The sequence below is a fragment of the Seriola aureovittata genome, chromosome 13 (genome assembly GCF_021018895.1).
Source record: "Seriola aureovittata isolate HTS-2021-v1 ecotype China chromosome 13, ASM2101889v1, whole genome shotgun sequence".
NCBI lineage: Eukaryota > Metazoa > Chordata > Actinopteri > Carangiformes > Carangidae > Seriola > Seriola aureovittata.
Window position 1 is genome coordinate 9,825,850 of NC_079376.1, and position 21,451 is coordinate 9,847,300.

A 21,451-nucleotide genomic window follows, 5' to 3' on the forward strand; every position below is an offset into this window, starting at 1 on the left:
CTTTAAATGAGCAATTCCACAATGTAAAAATACTCAATTCTAAGTAAAAATCCTGCATTCAAAATCTTGCTGAAGTAAGAGTTTAGAGTTGTTGTTTGCAAAATGTACTGAAAGTACCTGTGACTTATGTATTATATATCACAATATTACAGATGCATCAATGACTGAGCAGCATGTTTATTACTGTCAATGATGGAGATGGTGCTAGCTTTGAACTACTTTACACTGTTGAGATGTTAAATCTTTAACAATGCATCATGTTCTACAATTTGATCAAAAGATAATCTGCAAAGTAAATTGTAGCTATAGCTTTCAGATAAATGTAGTGGAGTAAAAGGAACAATATTTTCATTCAAAATGTAGTACAGAAGAAGAATAAGGTAGCATGAATGGAAATAAGTAAGTTATAAGTACCTAACAATTGTACCTAAGTTAAGCACTTTATCAGCTGAGCCTCAGTGCATAAACAAAAAAGAAAAAAGTTCATTAGCACAGTTTATCCTTCACAGCATCACCATTTAAATTAACTTTTTTTGTTTTTGTTTAGAATTTTAGTAATTTACCGAATTAACTATTTAAACACTATCCTTTTAATCATTAATGCTGGTTAACAATGAACAAGACAAGTCTAGGACACTACATTGAGAAGAAGTTCATCATTCATACCCTCTGGTTTAAAGAGTGAATAAGCAGTGGGCTTCACATTGTGTCAACAGACTCTACCCACTTCATTTCAGGAAGTTTACCCTTTGCAGTGACCTGAATATCTGTAAACACTGACAGGTATACCTATAGTTCATGCCTCTGTTTTCTAACTCACTAGATCCTCTTTCCAGCACTTGAGAAGTTTTACTCATGATGCAGTGTTCCTCCCCAAGATCCCCTGTGTTAATAATATGTCAGAAGTCATTCAAATCTCAAGAATGGTATTGATGATATACTTCTTGACTTGAGTCCCCCAACATAGCCTTTTAAAGTAGTGTAAATCCTAGCATGTGTCATTTGTTTCTTTTACCCACAGTTATGAGCTGTTCTACTGTTACAAATTACCTCAGCATTCAGTGATGTGTGAGTGCGTAGATTGGTCAATGTGTCTGAGTGTATCCAAGTATGTACTCTCTTGTGTGTATGCATGTGGCTGTGTGTGTGTGTGTGGCGAGTGAGGTAGAGAAGGAGTGACAGACAGGGTAAAAGAGAGAGTGCACTTAGTCAAACTCAAGACTTTTCCATGACCTGCTCCCTATGGCATGCACTCTATCTGAGAGACTGAGTGAACTATATAGCTTTATCAGTATAAACTTCTCAAGGGTCAACGCATCACTTCAGAGGGGAACGGAAAAACTTTGCTTTGAAACAAGCTCTCTTTTTTCTTTTTTCTTTTTTTTTTTTACAGTTTGGTGCCAACTCACCTTCAAAAGAGAAGCACATCCACATGATTAATGATGCCTGTCCAAGATAATTTAGCAGAAGCAATATGATCGGGTACTTCTAATCATATTCCCTTTAAGAATTCCAAATATCTAAGCTTTCTGCTAAGAATCACAGTCATTTTAATCCATGAAAAACAAAAAAAAAAAGTTATGTTTTCCAGATAAGTACGACATGGGAGGTAAGCCAAGTTAAATGCAACTTGTTTTACAGCAAGGTTCGGATCAATTTACCAGATAAATGCAGTGACCAAAGAGACATTAATTCATGTTAGACATGCCGTTCCACTTATGTAAGTCCATTTGAGAGAGTGACTTTTTTCGGGCATTGTACACTGTGTTTTGGTTTATTTTGAATAGAGTCTATTGATAGCACTCTAACAAGGCTTTATTGAAGAAAAAAAGAACTCATCTAGTTTGCTTTTTTAAACATTCTTGCCTCTAATGACCTTGTGTGCTTTTTTGGTAGTTCAAAGAGGGGGCATGGATGATTTAACTTGAGTCTTCTTCTCTTTCACTTCACTTCCTCTTCATGTTGACGGCATGTCTCACCCTCACACTTGTAACAGCACATGACATTCCTGTCTTTCTTGCTGTCACCTCCAGTTTTGCGTCCTAATCTCTGTGAGTTTATCTCCATCTGTGTCTCTGGTCCTATCCGCCCGTCTCTCTTTCTTAATTTTTTCCACCGTCATCTCGAAGCAATAAGGAGTAGAGTGGCGGGGGCCATAAGCTGTCTATTTATATCAACAACAGCCTATGGAAGAGCAGCAGCCTGTGGCTTAGCACATTAACACACAAAAGTACAGTATAAAGCGGATGCCATCAGACTTGTATTGATCAAAGCTTTAATAGCTTGAGGATGAGATGGAGATGTACCTTACATCACCCTGTTAAATAGAGAATGGGTCCCAGGGTACTCAGACTCATCCATCCAAATATGTGCTATAGTTGTGAGTCCAGCAGTTGCATTATGTCTTCAAAGGCTGGTCTGCAGACGTGCAGGTACAGAGAGCAGTTTGGCAGAGCGTCAAGTGCGCTTGGCTCTGATTAATTTTGAAGCTGTGGAGGCTTTGTTTTGAATAGCAATCACTACTCTCTGGTCCTCTTTTCTGGATACATGTATCACACGGCGCTGTGGGGTTTTCAAATGTCAAATACATTCAGAGAAAGGACACGGTACAACAAAATGATTTGCCTCACTGACTTCCAGAGGTCTCATGCAAGTTTTTCCATGCATGTTATTTGTAATGTCATTCGGAAAGTACATTATGAGGGCATGGTGACACCAAGCAAGTTCCAGAGTGTCATTTTTGCTATTGCTGCATTTTAGCCTTATCTCACCAAGTCTTATCTAAGTTGGCCACTAAGACAGACAATCTCTCTTTAATCTGTGATTGACCCATGTTACAATGTAGGTGTTCTTTGTGCTGTATCTCCTCAACATCCTTCTTTTTTCCTTCCCTGACTCCTTCACCTTTTAATCCTCCCTCCTTGTTGTATGCCTCTCAGCGTGTCTTATTCTAGCTCTTCTCTTGTTGACAGTGCCAGATATGTGTCTACGCTTGGTGGGCCGTCTCCAGACAGGTTATAAATAACTAGCAGGGTTTTTGCTTCATGTCCTGAGAGCTCTACTTTCTTCTCACACTTGAGGAACCATGGGAAAAGAATCTTTCCCTTACGCACATGGCACTCATAATAACAGATACGGTTATACATAAAACCTCCAAGCACATGCGCCTGTTTGCTCGCTTTGCACAAACACACAGACAGAAAGTTATGCATGCACACACAGAATAAACCTGGGTGGCTTAAACAGTAAGGTTGCAGTGCTAAAATAGCAAAGTTATAGGAACAGGGGCACTGTTTGTAATAAAATGTTAACTTAAATTACATAACCTGCACTGTGGGAATGCAGAGAACATTTCTACTGTCATGTAAGTATGGGAAACTTGCAGAAACAACAGAATGGGATAAAAGTCTGGGACAGCGAAAAATAGAAAGAACAAGAAAACAACTACATTGGAGAGAAAAGTAAAATGAGGGGAGGGAGTGGAAAAAGAGTTCATCGGATAAGCATTATTTTTCTCCTCTTGACAGACAAGACGGGGGGGTTATGTTATGGGTACATGAAGGGGTTGGTGTGAGTTTATGTATAGAGGAGTGACAGAGAAACAGTGTTAATGTGGACTATTGCTGGGAGTCAGGGAGAATTCAGGGGTTGGCAGGTCAGACTCTGCCGACACACTGGGATCAGCGATGGGATTGTTTCCATTGGAAAGAATTCCAAGAATGAGCTAGAAGAGCTATCAGTGACTTCACTCAGAGGACTCTGACAACAGTTTTAATACACGGCCAGGCACACACGCTCCCGCACACATTTAAAGATACTGCGTCTCACGCCAACGGTGGTGTGTGAGACGCTTTCCGTTCCCCTATGTCACCGAGCTCCTACTCATCTATGCCAGCTGCAAAATGAATGCCTTCACCTCTGACCACCAGTAGGGTAATTAATTAGCGGGTTTACAGGGTAAAGAAATAACTTTTACACAAGAGATAAAGAGGATCAAGTCTTTACTGAAGTCAACTAAGAGGGAGCATGTTCACAGAGCAACATAAAAGTAAAGGCCCGGAAAACTTGATTTCAAATTGAGAAAAGTTTTCTTGTTACACAAAATTGCCACAACTATATAAGCCACCATTTAATTTCAGGGGAAGGAAAAAAACATCTGTAGGACTTATTAAACAATTAGTGGGACATTTTATGAAATATGCTTATTCACGATTCTGCCGAGAGTTACATAAGAAGATTGACTCTCAAGACAGTGTGGTAAACGTAAAGTCAGAGCCAGTAGATGGTTAGCTAAGCTTAGCTTATCCTAGTAGTTATGTAAAGACAATGAAGATTTAACATGTTAACTAGCGAGCTTTAGATGTGAGTTTTATTATCTGTGTGATGCTGTCACATGTTAGTGCCCCCACAAAGCCAGACTAGCAGTTTTCCCATTTACAGCCAAAGTAAATTTTAATGACTGATTACAGTCAAAAAGTCTTCAGTTGCTAAGGTAAGGAACCCAAATGAATCGGCTGTGAAGTGGCTGAAGAAGAAGAGCAGAATATAAGAGGTACTCAAAATGTCTAAATGCCAAGGTGATGATGCTCCAGGAATTCCTGTCATATCTCCTTTAGCCTAAAAAATACAGGGCTTTTCTTTATTAAACTGAAGTATATTGCTTTCTCCAGCAATATTTGAAAGATGACACAAAGTTCAGAGGTTTCTGGCTGACGTCACATTATTGCGTAGCTGGATGCGAGTTCGGTCAGTATCTCTAAGGACTCTAATCTGTCCTTTCCTAACTTCTTATGAGTTGTTCTTTCCATGATCTCATGACTTTTTCCACTGAGATCAAGGGACAATCATTAAGAAGGGGACAAAGGACATTCATTTTTTAGAACTATTCAGAACTAGCCACAAGCTACCTGGGCCAGACGCACTCACTGCTGCTGACCACCTTTATCAGCTGGGGGGTATTAATAACTCTTCATGCTCCAGTTTTTCCAGGAAGGAGGAAGCAGGATAGAATGTCAGTTCATTGTTCTCCTTCCAGGAAGTGACCGTAAGGCCCTGAAAGTACCCCCTTGACCAATGTATGGGGCCCTTGGCCCTTAAAGGCTCTACCACAGCAACTCTGATGGACTATTCCCAGTACTCAGCAATCAAACTTGACCTAGTGGGTCACTAATACAGTACATTGCAGCAAATCACCTGAGAGGTTTCCATTAACTGTGATCAAAAAACTTTGTTTATTCCTGTAAAATCCCCCAGTTCCCCATTAGAGCTTTTCCACTCAACCACATTTTATTAGTCTTGCATCATTGTGGTGAGTGTTTATGGGTAGAGCGTGAGGAGTTGCTTCCACAGCCTTTTATACCCTCTACTATCTTTAATACTTCTGCAATTGTAAAGTCTCTAAAAGAGTGGTAGGTCAAACCAGTGTTCTCCATATTGCTGAATGGCATAATTGAATATCTTAAAGACGTACCATTTTTAGAATGTAGAAATTAAAGCTGCTCAGTGTTAAGGAATAAGATTTTGTTGTAACAAGGAGTGAAACTGTTCTTATTTGTGTGCGAGTTGAACACAGGAAGTAACATGTGGCCTGCTCTCGCTTCTATATTTACACGTATTTGATACATGCATCTGTATTCGTAGAGAGATTCTGTATGTGAAAGGTGCTGTGCAGGAAGTAATGCGTTTTTTCTCTAACCACTGCAGGTGAAGTGAGTGGGGAAAAGAGATGTGTGTTGGGGAGGGGGTTCACATGAAGGAAAATGAAAGTAAACACAAAAGTAAAGTCTCTTGCAAACACTACTTTAAATGCATTGAAGGATCACCATTGTAAAAGACTAATTTACTTCACCATTAAAATGGCAGCAACTCTTCATAGTCAATTATTCTCACAGCAGTCACAGCTGGATAGCAAATTCAAATGTTTATTTACAGCCTCTGCAATAGTCAGAGAAAAGTGGTCTAAATACAAAAGAAAAAAAACAAACAAAAAAAACACAAGAGAAAGATGGCGGCTAATCTCCCTGAGCTTTACAAAAACAATGTGGGATCTGTGGGTGACAGAGGAGGAAAGAGAGATGTTCTGTACACAGCCCTAATGCCACTCAAATTAAAAATGACAAGAACAGAGACATAGTATATCAGTCATGCTTGTGCAACAGTATTTCAGATTGTGTACACAAAAAGTGAAATCTTTTCCACATATTGACAAGACTTTTTTCAAAACAATAAGTTGCAATTTAAAGAGTTAAAAAAAAAAAAAAAACAAAACAAAAAAAAAAAAACAAACAACCCACCAACTTTTGAAATTGCAATACAGGTGAATGAAATGACATTACTACTAGAAAGTAAATAAGATTCCCCATTAATAGCTTTTGGCAAACATGACTAATGTTGTGAGTGGAGTGAACATTGCCTGTATCCTTGATTGTGAACTCTGTCCTATAGTGTGAATTCCCCCATGACCTGAACTTCGCAATGTCAAATGTATGGCTGTTTTCAAAAAGAACGGGAAGACTAGGAAAGACAGCTTTGAGTTCAGGTGTGTACAGCTCAGAGCGATTCTCCATCTGTCTTTCTAAAAATAAAAATAGAGAATAAGTATTTACATATCCTTCATTGGGACTATACATTGCTTTCCCTCCCCCCCAAAAAAAAAAAAAAAAAAAAAAATTATAATTTCCCCCCATACTTATTCAACTCTCCTTTTGAACAACACCCTGCGTGCTTTGTCATTTAACTACAGTTTGTCACTAGGCTTACAGGAGGCTGACGTGATGAGAGGATCATAGCACGACTATTTACCATGGTACGGCTCCCCCCCCTTCACTTTCTTATCACTTCTCTATAACGATTCCATGTTGCTTTTTTAAAATTTTTTTTGTAAATGCTGACAAGGTCACAAAAATATAATTTAGACGAATCCTGCAACGAGAGAAAAAAAAAAAAAAAAAAAAAAAAAAATCCCAGTAACGTTTTGCACAAAAAACCCACTTCTCAAAAAACTGACAAATCACAAAACATTCACGTGTCACAAACAGACACATCTATGGACAGCAGTGGCAATCACAATAATTAACATATCAATCCAGAAACTGAAACAAGTGTAGACAGTGTGCTGTGGACAATAATCCCCACGGGTACCACAGTAGTTCTGTACGGAGTATAAAGCCTCTGGGGTCATGACGCCAGCCATTTTGGAGTAAAGTACAAAGCAGTAGTTGCCCCCTGCAGTGCAAGGCCTGTCCATGGGGCACTGAGCTGCCGCTGTCCAACGGGACATCCGTTCTGGGCCGAGACACGCACGGTGGTAGGCATTGTAGGAAGTGGGTGTAGGTTAGACGTGTGCGTGTCAGGTCTTTTCAAGTCTGCTTGGGTGGATGTGAAGTCCAGGAGGATAAATTATTGTGTGAGAAAGTATGTGTGCATGTATGTATTGCTTCTCTTGTGGGAGTGATGCTTTGGTGTCGAGGGCGACGAGATGGCATCGCGGGACACTGAATGCGTGTCCGCCAGTCGAGTCTGCCGAGTGCTGAGGTGAGGTGTAACCAGTGTGTGAAAGGGAGAGTCGATTAGAAAGAAACAGAACAAAAGAGTATGGGTGCTGCAACACGGCCTCTAGTGCTGAGAATTCTGTGTGGGCTGTCCGTTTTGGATGCTGCCATTGTTGTGCTCCTCCTCCTCCTCTTCGTCATCGTCCTCCTCCTCACTGACCAGGAACTCCTCTGGAGGCCAGCGAAGCTCTCCGCTCTCGACTTCTCCCTCTGTCGGCTCAACAACGATGGATGGCAGGCGATCTTTGAGCTTACAGCAGCGGTCAAAATCTGATGGGTCGGGAAATATCTAAAAAGGAGAGACGAGGGTAAAAAGTTGGTTAGGACTCTTTCATTAACCTCAGAGTTAATACAAAGCTGTCCCCAGCTGTAAAGCTAGAAATTATTTGTGAGCATATTTCTGATCAGGACTAAGTGTGCAGCACACTCTGGGACACCAGAACTTGTAGAAGTGTTGCAGGCACCACTACAAGGCTAAACAACTGTGAAGGAAGTGATGTGAAGACTAAACATCTGTCATGGGAAGTGGTTGCTAAAAATCCCAGTGGCATACCTGCACTTGCCCTTCCCATATTCCCCCAACAGCCAAGCTTGCTTTCCGCATACATAGGTGCTCACCCAAAAATAAACTGCACAAGGAAGAGTTACATCAGTGGCTGTGTATGGGTAAATGAGGCATGTCCAGGGAGACTTGCCGTAAATGCTGCATCATGTTAAATCTAAATGCTTTGGAAGGCATTGTGCCAAGCAGCTTGTAGCTGCTTATGAACTCATCCAGTACCACATCACCCACTACCCAGAAGATTATACAAGAGTGTAATCATTGCATTTCAAATCAGTAAGGTGAAAAACATAAAAAAAGTGAAAGGTTTACTGGGGGCATGATTTGTTTATAGATAGAACAGCCATCCCTATTACAGGCAGCATTTAGTGTTGAATACTTCATATTCCCGCTGAGATGGAGTCAGAAAAAAAAGGTTTAGGAAAGAACACGAAATCGGCCGAGTTATCTGCAAATCCAGACTGATATGTCTGCTTATAAACGCAGTGTGCCACTCTCAAATGTTTGGATCTAAACTGAAGGGCATGAGAGACATTCTGACAAGAGAGATTACATGCATTCCCTGTCCTGGCAAGATTGGACATCAACCTCTGACTTTCTCTGTTCTCAGGAACCAGAGAAATGGCCCAGGGGAAAAAGCCTGCCACTCCTGGTCCAAGAACAGCATTTTTGCTGTTGTTTGGATAAAGTGGATGAATATTTTTAGACCTGCATATTTCACTCCAAGACATTGGAGGGAAGGGGGGGGGGGGCAATGTCGCTGTCTGGGCAAAGAGCCGAGTGGAAAGAAAGCATTAGATGAGGCAGGAGAGAGACTGAGACAAGAAGAGATAGAGGGGATCCAGCTGTGTCCAAGTCCGCATGAATTCCATAGGAGACAGATGAGAAGGGAGGAAAAAGATATGTCTTGTGAATGTGAGAATTTGTCAAGTTATGAAAACATGTATGCCACTACATTCTCTGAAAACAGCTGCGTATAGAACCACGCCAAGAGGTGTGATTATATGTGTGTAATTATATGTATGAGCATGCCTGTGTTCATGTCTAATGCCTGCGTGCATCTGCATTTCCTGGCCTGCATCGCCAATCCTCACTGTGCGTCAGCACCAAGGGGAGTTAGGCAGTGAGTGACCTTGCCTTTGGACCCTTAGCTAACACATGTCATAACTTGTTTCACTTCCAGTGGCAGGAAGCGACGACACATCATCAGCCAGGCACAATGCTGGCTATTTTAAGATCTTCTGGAGTGTGCGGTTTGGAGGGGAGGGGATGCACGCTATACGCCTGAATCATGACATTGCCTTTTGAGATGATAATTGAGTAAACAATTAACTATTTACTCATCCTTTTCCACCATTAAGGTCACATTATTCAATTATTATGTCAATTTCAATACTTTTTATTATTAAGTGCAGCTGGAATTTAATGGCCACACAATTTGTGTCAAAGCCACGGCACACATAATGGAGGAAGTGACTGGTGTAACGTCACTCCTTCATACTGTGCATCTCTGAGGAGTGGCTTGGACCTTGGGCAAATGGCCAGGGTGAGCAAATACAGAGTGGGGATGGAAAGAGTGGAGAAGTGGCACATTGGCGCCCTCCTTTTCACCCACCTCCCGCCCTTTATCCGCTCCTCTCATCCTCTCAGACAGACTCACAGCTGGGGTGTGAACTGTGGGGAGGAAGCCAGCCTTTTCCTTTTGGGTCAGTCTACATCCTCAGTCAATGTCTGCATCCAGCATGGCATTATCAAACCACCGTATTATATTTAGAAATATATGGAATATATATCTATATGCAGATAATTATATCAATCGTATATGAAATGATCTTTCTACAGGACTTGCTCCGTGGGTGGTAAAAGTCTCAGCAGGTGGCCCAAGTGCTGAAGAATAATTTGGTACCCACGACCAACCCTGGCCAAATACAATGCTTTTGACTTAAACTATTTTACTGTGAAAGATGCTGAAATTAAGCATTAACATAGGGCCCTTTAATTCTTTTTCCATCCTTGGCACAAATGTGACACTAAACAAGCAAGCAGCTGCGTGTTTAAGTAGTTTTGTTTCCAAGATGGCCCTGTTGAGCTGACAGTGAAACAAAGCTGCAGGCAACAACTTGTCAAGACCACCTGATGGCTGCATCTCATTTCTCTGAATCTGCAGGGTTTATTTTTGTGACAGGGCACAGTAGATTACAGGCAATTTCCGCTACATACATTTCCCCTGTATATTTAAAGTTATGCCCACCCATGACCACCAATGTTTTACAGGATAAAAATAGGAGGGTGGATGTTTTCTTAGAATAGTAATTCTGTATGAAGTAGCAGGTGGGTGTATAACCACTCAGATCAGAAAAATCCTCTTTATGCCATTACACCTCAATGACAAAATCATTTTGTTAGCCTCATAACTAAACATGGTCAAACTGTATGACATTTGTATGTATAATGCAGCAGCTGTTCCCAAATCACAAAACAGTGACAGCTCCTTCCAGTCCATGCTGACGTCAGTCCAATTAATGAATGAATGGATGAAGACAGGTATAAAATGGCCATGCCACATGAAAATGTACAGTTAGGGAATTCAGATGGAGGCAGTGTTTCACTGTCGTGCATGTGTGGGTGTGTGTGTCCTACCTGGAAGGAGAGTCTGTCCTTGCTGGGGCTGAGCCTCATGTCCTCCATGGGGGTGCTGTTGATCATCACCTCAGTCATATCTCGGCTGGGCACAAACACTGGGCTGCAGGGTTGACAGAAGAAGAGAAGAAGCCATGTATTTAGACACAGTGATGATCATGGCCCATATGGAAGTGCAGTATCAAATGTTTCCAATCAACATAAACGTGGTCCCAATTTGTTTTGTACCAAATATTCTAGGGGAGTCCAGTTGTACACAATGATTAAAAAGTGTCAGTGATCACATGTAACAAAAACAAACCATCACACGCCATGCATAAACCATCCACCTGCATACACACACACAGTCTCAGAGTCATGGTTGTTTTACCTCCCTGGATGTGTGCTGGTTTATAAATCAGCACATCTTGACCACAACACACTCAGCATCAAGTCCATTCTCAGCTGTGCCAATGCACTGCAAAGCTGCACAGCTCATGATGTGGCTTTTATAAAAAGGTGGCCACTTCTAAATACAGGATGATGTGCTCTTGCAACAGCAACCAGAGAACAGTCATTGTGAGAGTGTGCTGGGGGCGTGCTGTGGTATTTGACTGGGGTGGAACTCAATGCACTCAGTTCCATAAAAGCTTGGCCAAACTTTCCATTTTAGATAAAGTAACAAGCGCTTGTTTATCCATGTTCAGTGAATTCACTATCCAACTTTGATGTAGTAAAGATTTTTTTTTTTTTTTTTTTTTTTTTTTTTTTTTACACAAAATGACTTGAAGCAGGTCCCAGGACCGACATAGATGCTGTCTTGAGACAAGATGCTGAGCGGCCTTCTCACGCTCTCTATTTAAAGCCTGGTGCCTTGTGGTCAGTGGCCAAAGGCTTGTGGTTTGTGTGGTCAGTGGCTATATAGGACAAAAAACAGAACATGACAAGCAAACTCACATCCACTCATTATCTGATTCAATGGACGCGTGTGTTTTATTTGGGGGGTGGGGGGTGGGGTGGCGCTGACCTACTTTGAATCTTGAATAAAAGTGTTTTGGGTATAGCAGAATGGTGGAAATTAGACAGTCATAGTAATTAAAACATGGTTCAAATAAGAAGCGCCGATGTAAATTCAGTGTCTGAACCATTTACCACAGTCTCTGACCCTTTTGCTTCAAAATCTATTAGATAAGATAACGGCAGAAAAACGAACGCACTGAACCATTTTACTGTTTTGAAATTAAAAATAAACAGTCAAAACCTACAACACTCGCTTCATCGGCCAAAGACAACATAAAACATTCTGTAGAATTCCGACAAAGTGCAGCACTGTCTCAATTTATGACTCATACAAAACTCAGCACACAGAGAATGGTCTTTAAAAGAAATCTATTCATCTCTGCTTCCTGCAACATGAATTACTTTACAGTAAATTAAAGGTTTATTGATTATATTCTGTCTAACAAACTTACACACTACCCATGCAAGTTAAGATTAAATTCTGGTCAAGTTTGCTGGAGAAATAAAAACTTTCAGAAATCACACACACAGTCTTCTTAGAAATCAAATTCTAATTGATAAACAATAAACTGCGCTCTTGCTAAGTTCAGTGCACTAGGGGGTTTTCCTGCTGCAGCCTTACTTGGTGGTTAACATTGTCAGACTTTACATTGAGGTTGCTGTGTTACAGTTTGCTATCTTTGCGGCTCTTCTAATTGGGCCACATTTACACTAGATTTTAGCATGAAACACTATCCTGTCACTTATGTGGATCAGGGCTCAGATCATTAACTCCTGTAAATTCAATAATTCCTGATAGGACCAGAACCATTTTTAGACCTCCACATTGTTTATTTATAGTATTTTGAAGCATTGTCAATCAAATTGCTGATGTTTTGAGTTGAACATTTCTATTCAAAATGCACCTCACTATAGAAAAAGCTGAATTAACAAACATTAATCCTCAGGAGAGAATTGAGTGGCATGAGTCACTCAGTACAGGCAGATCATTAACCCCTGAAGCAATGACAATTTATCAGTTTTTCCGTCCCTAAATTCACACACACCCCTTTTGACTTTCAGGAGGAAACACTGACATCACAGCAGGGTGTAGGGTGACTCTAAAAATGTGAAAATTGAAAAGCTTCTGGCTTAATCACCATGAAGTAACCTTTACTGCACCATTCAGACCACACGGCATACTTGGCTGAAACAATAGCGGGATATCCAAAAATAAAAGAAAGAGGAGGCTTGGAGGATACGCAAGATTTAACATGGAAAAAATAATGTCAGCTGAACTTATTTCATCCTTGAGTGGGGTGCAGAGGAGGGTGAGGCAGGCATGTAAAAAGCAGCGGAGGAGGGGACGGAGGGATGAACAGTGACAGTGAAGACCTGAGCAGAGGAGGCGAAGGGGAGAGAGGGAGGGAAGGGAAAGAAAGATAAACACTCAGGCCTTGCCAGTCATATTTCTGTTCGGGGATCGTATAAACATCCTGCTCGGCTAAGAATAACAGAACATCGGCCTAATAAAACATAAAGGGGGCACAATGAGGAGGAAGTGGGGGTGCACAAGCAACAAGTTGACCTGGGAGGGGAGGAAACAAACATACACAGACTACAGTCACATTCATTACTGCTTCAAGTGTCAAGCTGGGCTGAACAACGTGTCCCTCTCTCAAAGTGGAATGATTCCTAGAGATGGCATGTTAAAGAGCTCTATAAGTAACCAACCTGTAAATGTACGACATAAAAACCAGAACGGAGCGCAGTTAGTTAACCAGTGTGTGGTCAAGGGCACACATTTAGCAGTCATGTCTGAAAGTGGTTATGCCTCAGCTGCACATAATACACAAAACACTTACAATGGCCAGATTGCTTGATTCTGTGGCCGAGCGTCAACACGCACATCTTAAAAGCAAACGGCTCTCGTTGATTAATTTGTGAGGCTGGTGTGGCAGATGGCAGTAAACCTCTTTACCTCTTGACCCAATCAACATTAGGCGTACCTGGTCCTGCCAGCTTCCTAATGCCATGTCCAGCCAGGGCACAGATGGACGACAGGTAATGGCACAAGACACAGTCATGTACCATGAGTCCAAAGTGTGTTATCAGGAAGGATTACTAGAGTCTAGAGCTGAAACTGTTTGTCGTTTAATGGATTAGGTCAACAGAAGATTTAACAGCAACAATTAAAAAAATGTTTCATCTAATAATTTTTTTTTTTTATCATTTGAATTCAATGGTTCCAGCTTCTTAAATGTGGGTATTTTTGGCTTTCTTGTCCTTTCTATGAAATAGCAAATTTTATATATTTGGGTTTTACATAAAACAATCTGGCAGCATCCTACTGGTTTTTGAAAAAAATGGTTATGGGCACTTTTAGAGTATAACTGAGGAACTGAGGCTTTTTTTTTTTTTTTTTTTTTTTTTTAAAATGCTGCAGCTCTACAACATTTTCAGATGCTACAATTGCATGAAAGATGACTATGTTCATCTGTGATGCTCTTTTCAGTGGATTTTTTAAATCATCCTAGCAAGAAAGCACCGTTTCAGACAAATGCACTGACCCAGTGACCAGCGGAGGAGCAGATATAAAGTGGAGGAGTATACATGCCGCGTTTGAGTCTCCTCCAGTTTTGCTTTATTTAACATCTCCCTGACCTCATTAAATATAGTGACCATATTCCTACTGACTTTATGTTACAGCCTTTTCATATAATAGTCGGCAGCAGTGACATGTTAAAATCTGTAAAGCCCTCAGCCACACCAGCCTTAGAGATGCCCAAAGTCTTAAGGCATCACCTCAGACTGACACCAGTTTCATCCACCTGTCTTCAGAGGTGGTGATAAAGGCCATCCTATCCGCTTGTGTGTCTGTGCTGCAGTGGTGCTGACAGGACCCCAGAGCCCAAGGCGGTCTCTGCAACAGTCTCACTGCACAAGAGGGGAATCTGCGCTTTGCGTTATCAACATCGTTTCCCCTCTGCCACCCCGCTGTTCTTACTACTACCATCATAAATCTCTGCCTGTGTGGCGACAGGGCAAAGCTGCTGACGTTCCATGCCAACGCTGAGCTTTCCACCAGCCGACTCACACAGCTCTGCAGGTATGTGGGTGGTGGCAGTGGGGAAAGAGGGGGGGGGGGGGCGAGACCCCCTGGAGTGAGCTGGAATGAAATGGTTGTATGCAGATTCCTCTGGGTTGAGTCTGCCACTGAAAACACATCATGGATCAGTTACCACTCCAGTGCTTAAAAAGGTAATCTAAGCAAAGGGTATGGGAGTGAAACTCTTACTGACTTTACATGTTTAGCCACAAATGTTTTCTATATATGTTGTTATGTACAGAGTGTATGGGAAATGTGCAGCTATGTTGGGTGAGTTCCAGCTGCTGTTGTGAGAAAAATGTCTTCCTGTTTGCACAGATAGAAAGCCACAGTGCAGACGGTGGAAGATTTAGTGAAACTTGCAGCATGCAGCTCCAAATCAAATGCAGCAAAAATGGGACTTTCTAATCATGCCTTTGAAATTTTTTTTTTTTCCTTTTTTTTTTTTTTTTAAAGTAACGCTGAAGAAAAGCGAAACTGTATTTTTGGAACTCTCAAAGAAGCAGCCTTACAGAAGGGAGAAGCACAGGTCTAGTGTAAGTAAGAACAGGAGGCAAAGTGTGGTTACAGTAAAGAGGTCGATTCTGAACTTCCTGGTAGACACAGCTTGAAGCCTGCTGAGGTTTGAACAGTGCTCGCGAAAAAACAATGTTTCAAAACGTCTTGCATATCCTCTCTACAGACAGGAAAACAGTCGACAGATAAGGCTTCAAATAAACAAAGATGCACTCACTAGGCCTGTGTCAAGTACATCAAGGAGTTAGGTAATTATGATAAAAATGACACTACAGCAATAGATGGGAGCAGAGTGCATCCATCCTTCTCCAGTTGCACTGCACCTGCAGCACTAAAGACTGAAGGATGAAAGCAGTGCATTACTCAAAATGTTTAAGAACAAAGCAAAGTAAGTCTGTGTGCTTGCTATAAAAAAAAAACAAAACAAAAAAAAAAACAGGATCTTGAAAAGGGGAATAAAGCACATTTCATCTCTAAATAGAAATAGGCTGAAAATGAAGCTGTGACCACTGTGACCTTTCTGAATTGGCAGAAGCACAAAACATTTATCAAGCTGGTCCCTGTCAAAAAAATTTGCTAAAAATCACACACACTCACACACACACACACACGCACACACGCACGCACACACTTGTTCTTTTTTCCAATCCGTGTGCTGTGACATTTTCAATTTCAGGGGCAACACCCCATAAAAAATCTCAAAGGAAACATGAGTGGGTGTAGCAACAAAAAGGTGGCTGCTTCGGAAAGGGAAATCACCAACCAAAACACACCACCACTATATACTTCAGTGTTCTTACCTGTCAGATGGAAAGCCAACACATCTACTGTTAGATACTTGATTTAGTCTTTTCTAATCAAGCGAGAGAGCAGCCTCAAAAAAAAAAAAAGAACCCCATCAACGAAGACGTGAGCGAGTGAAAGTGGGAAAGATGCAGTACTCACCAGTATATCTGCGGGGAAAATACAGACATGAATTCACACCTGCTGCCAATTCTGCTGATTAGGGAATCTAATTACAGCCTCTGACTTCTCTCTACTTTTGCTGTCTGTTTCTTTTTTCTTTCTTTCTTTCTTTCTTTCTTTCTTTCTTTCTTTCTTTCTTAACCCTCCAAGGCTGCACAGGACGCTCGCGCAAAACGAAAGTAACAATGGCAAGCCTAACGACCAGGGAGGTAAAACGCAGCTCTTTAAATTGGTGCGTCTGTCTGATCAGCACCACAGTTGTGTTGAGTATTTATGCGAGAGGCGTGTGCTTGTGCAGCCAGGAGACACACCTCCTTTCTGACCGGGCCAGAAATCCTCAATGGCAGCTCATTATCGGCAGGAGCCAATCAGAGCACAGGTGACTCGGCCCTCCTCCTACCCCCCCTCCACCCTCCACCCCTCCAACCTCCCCAACCCTGATGACGACAGCAGCGGTTGAACCTTCTCATTGGGAATGGACAAGAAGATACTGCATGATGCTATTGATTTGTAGTCTCCCAGGCAACAAAATGACAGTCTTACCTCCTCTTGAATGACAAAAAACACCCTGATTCGCCCGTTAGGTAATCCGTGACATTTATCCAAATGAGGAGAGGGAGGAGGAGACTGAGCTCCTCTGCTTGGGCTCATTCACAAATATATTCCAAGGGCAAGTCAATGTCTGCGTATTCCAGAAATAAAGAATGGCCCTCCTGCAGGGTTTTGCTTTTTTTGATATGCCACATAAAACAAAGCTGGAACAAAGCATGCACAGCACACATGTCTGATACAAACTGCTAACTGCTCAAATCTGATCGTTTCATGAATGTCATAATTGTGTAGAAGTGTGGTAAGCCTGAATTTTTGATGACTTCAACACATTTACGTTGTGGTCAGGACTTCTGGCACATAGTTGACCTTCACGCCTTATAAAGTGCCCAGTTGTCTTTGTCCCTGCACACAGTGCACTGTTCATTTGGCTCAGAGAAAGCAGGTGCTCAGGGCGCTCTGCAGTTTTAAGGTAAATGGTAAAATGCCAGAAGGCCTCTACTGCCACCTTGTGACTTATTAAGGATGAGCGCTTATTGTCTCATTCACAACAGTGGACATAACAGCGAATATATCATTTGCAAAAAAAAAGCAAATGCTAATATTCCCTCATTTTCTTTGTGGTGGCATAAACAGCACGTTATCATGCAACTGACAGCTTCGGTGAGTCTAATGAATGAATGTATTAAAAGCTCTTGGGTGGTAGCAGATGGCATGCATGCCTGGCATAGAGCAAACAGTGAGGAAATAAACACCCTGTGTATCTGATTTTGAAATACTCCACAAGAGTGTCCTCAAAGCCTCTTAACCAGCAGCAGCCAGCTGATGAGCCAGTGATTAAATCTCATGCTTTTTGTTCAAATGTAGGATTTTTTTTTTTTTTTTTTACAATTCTAGGCCAGATCCCACACTTCCCACTCAGCAACAAAATATGTCTACGCTGAAGTTGGGTGCGAATGCTTCAATCAGGTGGTGATGTTCAAGATTCAGAATCCTGGATAAACTGGGGCTGAAATCAACAGTATTTAGCAGCGATGTGCAGTATATTATGTGCAAGTTGTGGTTTTTCTGCAGGAGCACCGATAGTATTTATGCGTAACGTGTCATAGGGGTTTTGTTTAGCAATAGCTTTGGATGTGACTCAGCCAGTGCCATCGTCACATCATGACGTGATGATGTCATGAGCTGCTGCTCTGCAGTTTTTGGCAAAACTTGTCAGCCTGGCATGAACTGCTGCAAGCCTATAACATACGGTATGGAAGCTTATAATGACAAAAATATAAGACATTATAAGGGAATATTAATCCCTTTGTTTTTCAAGCATTTTGTACTGTAACCTTGCAAACCGTATGTGCAGCTGTGTCAGACTTTGGCACCCCCTAGCAAGAAATGGAAAAATAACAGGGAAGAAAAACCAGAAACATTTATTTTGAAAGAGTCATTGACACATAATGACCACAGGATGTCGCTCATGTCTTTGAAATTGACTGGAGGCTGCAGAGCCCTACATGAGCTGTTAGGGAGGTTCGATTAACATTTACTAAATTAACCAATTAAAATTCAAATTAATTTGTAGTATTCTCTTTAACAGCTATAATAAAAAATGTATCTTGTAATTGTATTGCATGGTATATTTATAATGTAAGTGGGACTTGTTTATCTCCCTGCTTGAACATGATGCATCGATCTTTCCATCTTCCTAATTACACCTTAAAGCTGAGTGTCAGTCTATAAAATGATGCTGAATGTATAATGTTCATCCTGTTTTGTGGTTTCTTCTTCATTCATCATGACATCCCAGCTCATCAAGGAATCCAAAGAGCACACAAACTTTCATAAAAAATCCCTAGAAACACCACTTGCAACAAAATAATAATAATAACACACAGTGTCCTTTTGCTTTAAATGGTTAAACAGCTAGGCATTAAGTAAATAAACTGAACCTGTTGTAAGTGAAATCAGATTATCTCAGTCAGTATGTCCAGAAAATGGCGACCCCCTCTGTTCACTTTGCAGATGTGCAGGCCAGCTGCTTATATCGCTGCTCCACATAAACAGCTGCACATCTGGGCAGGCAGGGATGCCTCGGGGGAGCAGAGGGGAGGCCGAGGATCGACTGCACAACGTGTAAATGAACGAGGCCCTGAAGGGGACGGCAGTCGACAAGCACCCGTTGTCCTCTTGGCTCCTTTTCGAAGTAGGCTTAAGTTTCTTTTTGGACCCTGACAGTTGCAAGTAGTGGCTTTTTCTTCTGTGAACTTTTTTCTTTCTTTTGTTCTCCCTCTTCATCATAGTGGTTCTCTGCTTTTGCTGATTGTTTCAAGAAGGAGTGTAACATGTATTCTTTGTTCTGTGGAGCTGCAAAGGTGAATCTAACTTTTCTATTTCAGTACGGCCTTATACAGAAAACTATCAGAGAATCATTGCACATAAAGATTTTCAATGAAAATCCTTCGTCAATCTGTAAAAATGCTCTGTAGTACAAGCAGGAAATACATTTTTGTAGACATCCCCGCCTCCCACATCAGTTTGAGTGTTTCCATGTTCACAGTGTTTTTTTGTTGTATGTGTTTATGTCCATTAGTGTAAGCATGTGCAGGCCTACAGGTTTATCCTGTGCGGGGACATTGGCGATCATATTTTTTTCTCATGCGTACATGTGTGTGTTTGTGCATGTGTGTTCTGAGGGACATCTGATCTCCGGGCTCGCCGCACGCCACGCTTGCTTGCAGGTGGTCTGTCTGCACTTGGGGGCCGAGCAGATTTAATATTTCATAGGAGCACAGCACACCCCTGGACGCCATCATTGAGTCCACATGGCCGGCCGGAAAGCTGCTCTGTGAACGCTGGGCTGAAATATGCGGCCTGCCAGCCCCCTCTCCACCATGCTGCTCGCTTACTCGCTGGGCCTCACAATTAAAAGCTAACCACAGCTACAGATGTTGGCAGCTGTCTTTAACCCATTGGATGCCACTCCCTATCGTCCAGTCTGCCAATCCCCACTGTGTGAAGTGCTAAAAGCCACTAATAAAGGTTGGACGGTTGCTGTATTGGCTTCGTGAATGAAGAGGTCATGCGTCAAAGAAAAGGCAGAAACAAAAGCAGAAAGAAAAAGCTGGAGAAGAAATAAAGAGGAGAAAACAGCAAGAACTGGCCAAAGCATTTCATTATGACACGTTCCAGGTCTAGTATGCCAACTAAACCCTCAGCTCCTCCAGTTTTAATGCCTGCCCCCCTTCACCTTTATACACCATATAAACAGGAAACCAAAACCAAAAGTGTTTTTGACCGCCTTGCAAAATCCAGTGCGAGGAATTCAAGTTCAGGTCACAATTCATCAGATTCCAGTGAGGCCGAACCTAGTTCAGTGTTTGCCGTCATGTATGGTGTGGAGTTGGACTTCAGCCAAAGAGTACAGAGAGAACTTCACCAGCACCATTATTCAACAAGGTCAAACCCGATTTAGATTTGAAACCAAAGCCAAAACAGGGCATCTTGAAGCTGTTAGGAAACTATTCCAGATCTTAAACAGACCAGGGGGACTGTGTACATCTCCCTAATTGCACATGTCAATTTATGTATAAGCGCTTGGTTTAGTCAAGCTCCATTACTCCCCCTCTTCTTTCTCTCATGCTGTTTACCTGTCACCTTCTCCCTCTCTTATCCCACCTCATCTTTTACACATATACACTCAGCTTTCTGAGACAAGAAAATTCACAGGTTTGAGTGTGTGCTGTCATAAATGTTGCAACCGGCGTGCTTCTACAGAGGCACATTCACACACACACACACACACACACACACACACACACACACACACACACACACACACACTCACACACACAGAATGTTAGGCAAACCAACAACAAGTCACTGAGACAAACCATGTCAGTTCACAGCTTGACAGCTTGTTAATGTTGTGTGACTTCTCCGGGAACAAAAGATGCATTGCAGAAACTCAAGACTGCATGTAATTAATCCAATCCCAGCAATAACTCTCTCAAATATTTACTGTATTCCACTATCAGCGGTGAGGGAGACAAATGAAGAGCTTGACAAAGACCTCACACATCCATGGGAGTCTTGCTGGTTCCAGAGACTGTGGCGAGCGGGGCAGGTGAAAAGAGTTGTTACTCACGTCTCGACCGTCAGGGCCTATATAATGTTTTAACACACTGACCTTAACCCTACAGGGACCCAGCTACAATAATGCTGTCATCACCTGGTTTGAGAGTCGAGGCTTGATTGTGTGACACAACCATCCAGTGTCCATGGGAGAGTGACCAAGGCAAACACAAAGCAGAGAGCACGCCGACTTCTCCTTATGATATTTCAGTCTTTACAGCTATCTCAGTTTTTTTTTTCAGTGGGTGGCAGCAGAGCAAACTGAAAACACAATATCTGACTTCGTATCACTTTATGAAGTTGTGAGGTCGGCAAACAGCTGCTTATTGACACAAACGTCAGACATGGAGCAACAATACAATCCATTCTCTTTTCTGCTCTGGTCGCTTTCCACAAAAATTTTGGCTTTAGCTGCCTGATGTTTCACCACCTTCACCAGCTTGTCACTAAGCTGGC

At 41.8% G+C, this 21,451-nt stretch overlaps 1 protein-coding gene across 1 annotated transcript; it reads right to left on the bottom strand.

Annotated features, from left to right (window-relative positions):
• Positions 1-3,984: 3,984 nt before the first annotated feature.
• lbh (LBH regulator of WNT signaling pathway) lies at positions 3,985-16,583 on the bottom strand. The gene is made up of 3 exons (XM_056393685.1): positions 16,301-16,583; positions 10,753-10,855; positions 3,985-7,839 (listed from the first exon to the last, which is right to left on the bottom strand). The coding sequence occupies exons 1-3, from the start codon at positions 16,327-16,329 to the stop codon at positions 7,615-7,617; spliced, it is 357 nt and encodes a 118-aa protein (XP_056249660.1). The 5' UTR covers positions 16,330-16,583; the 3' UTR covers positions 3,985-7,614.
• Between the last annotated feature and the right edge of the window lie 4,868 nt (positions 16,584-21,451).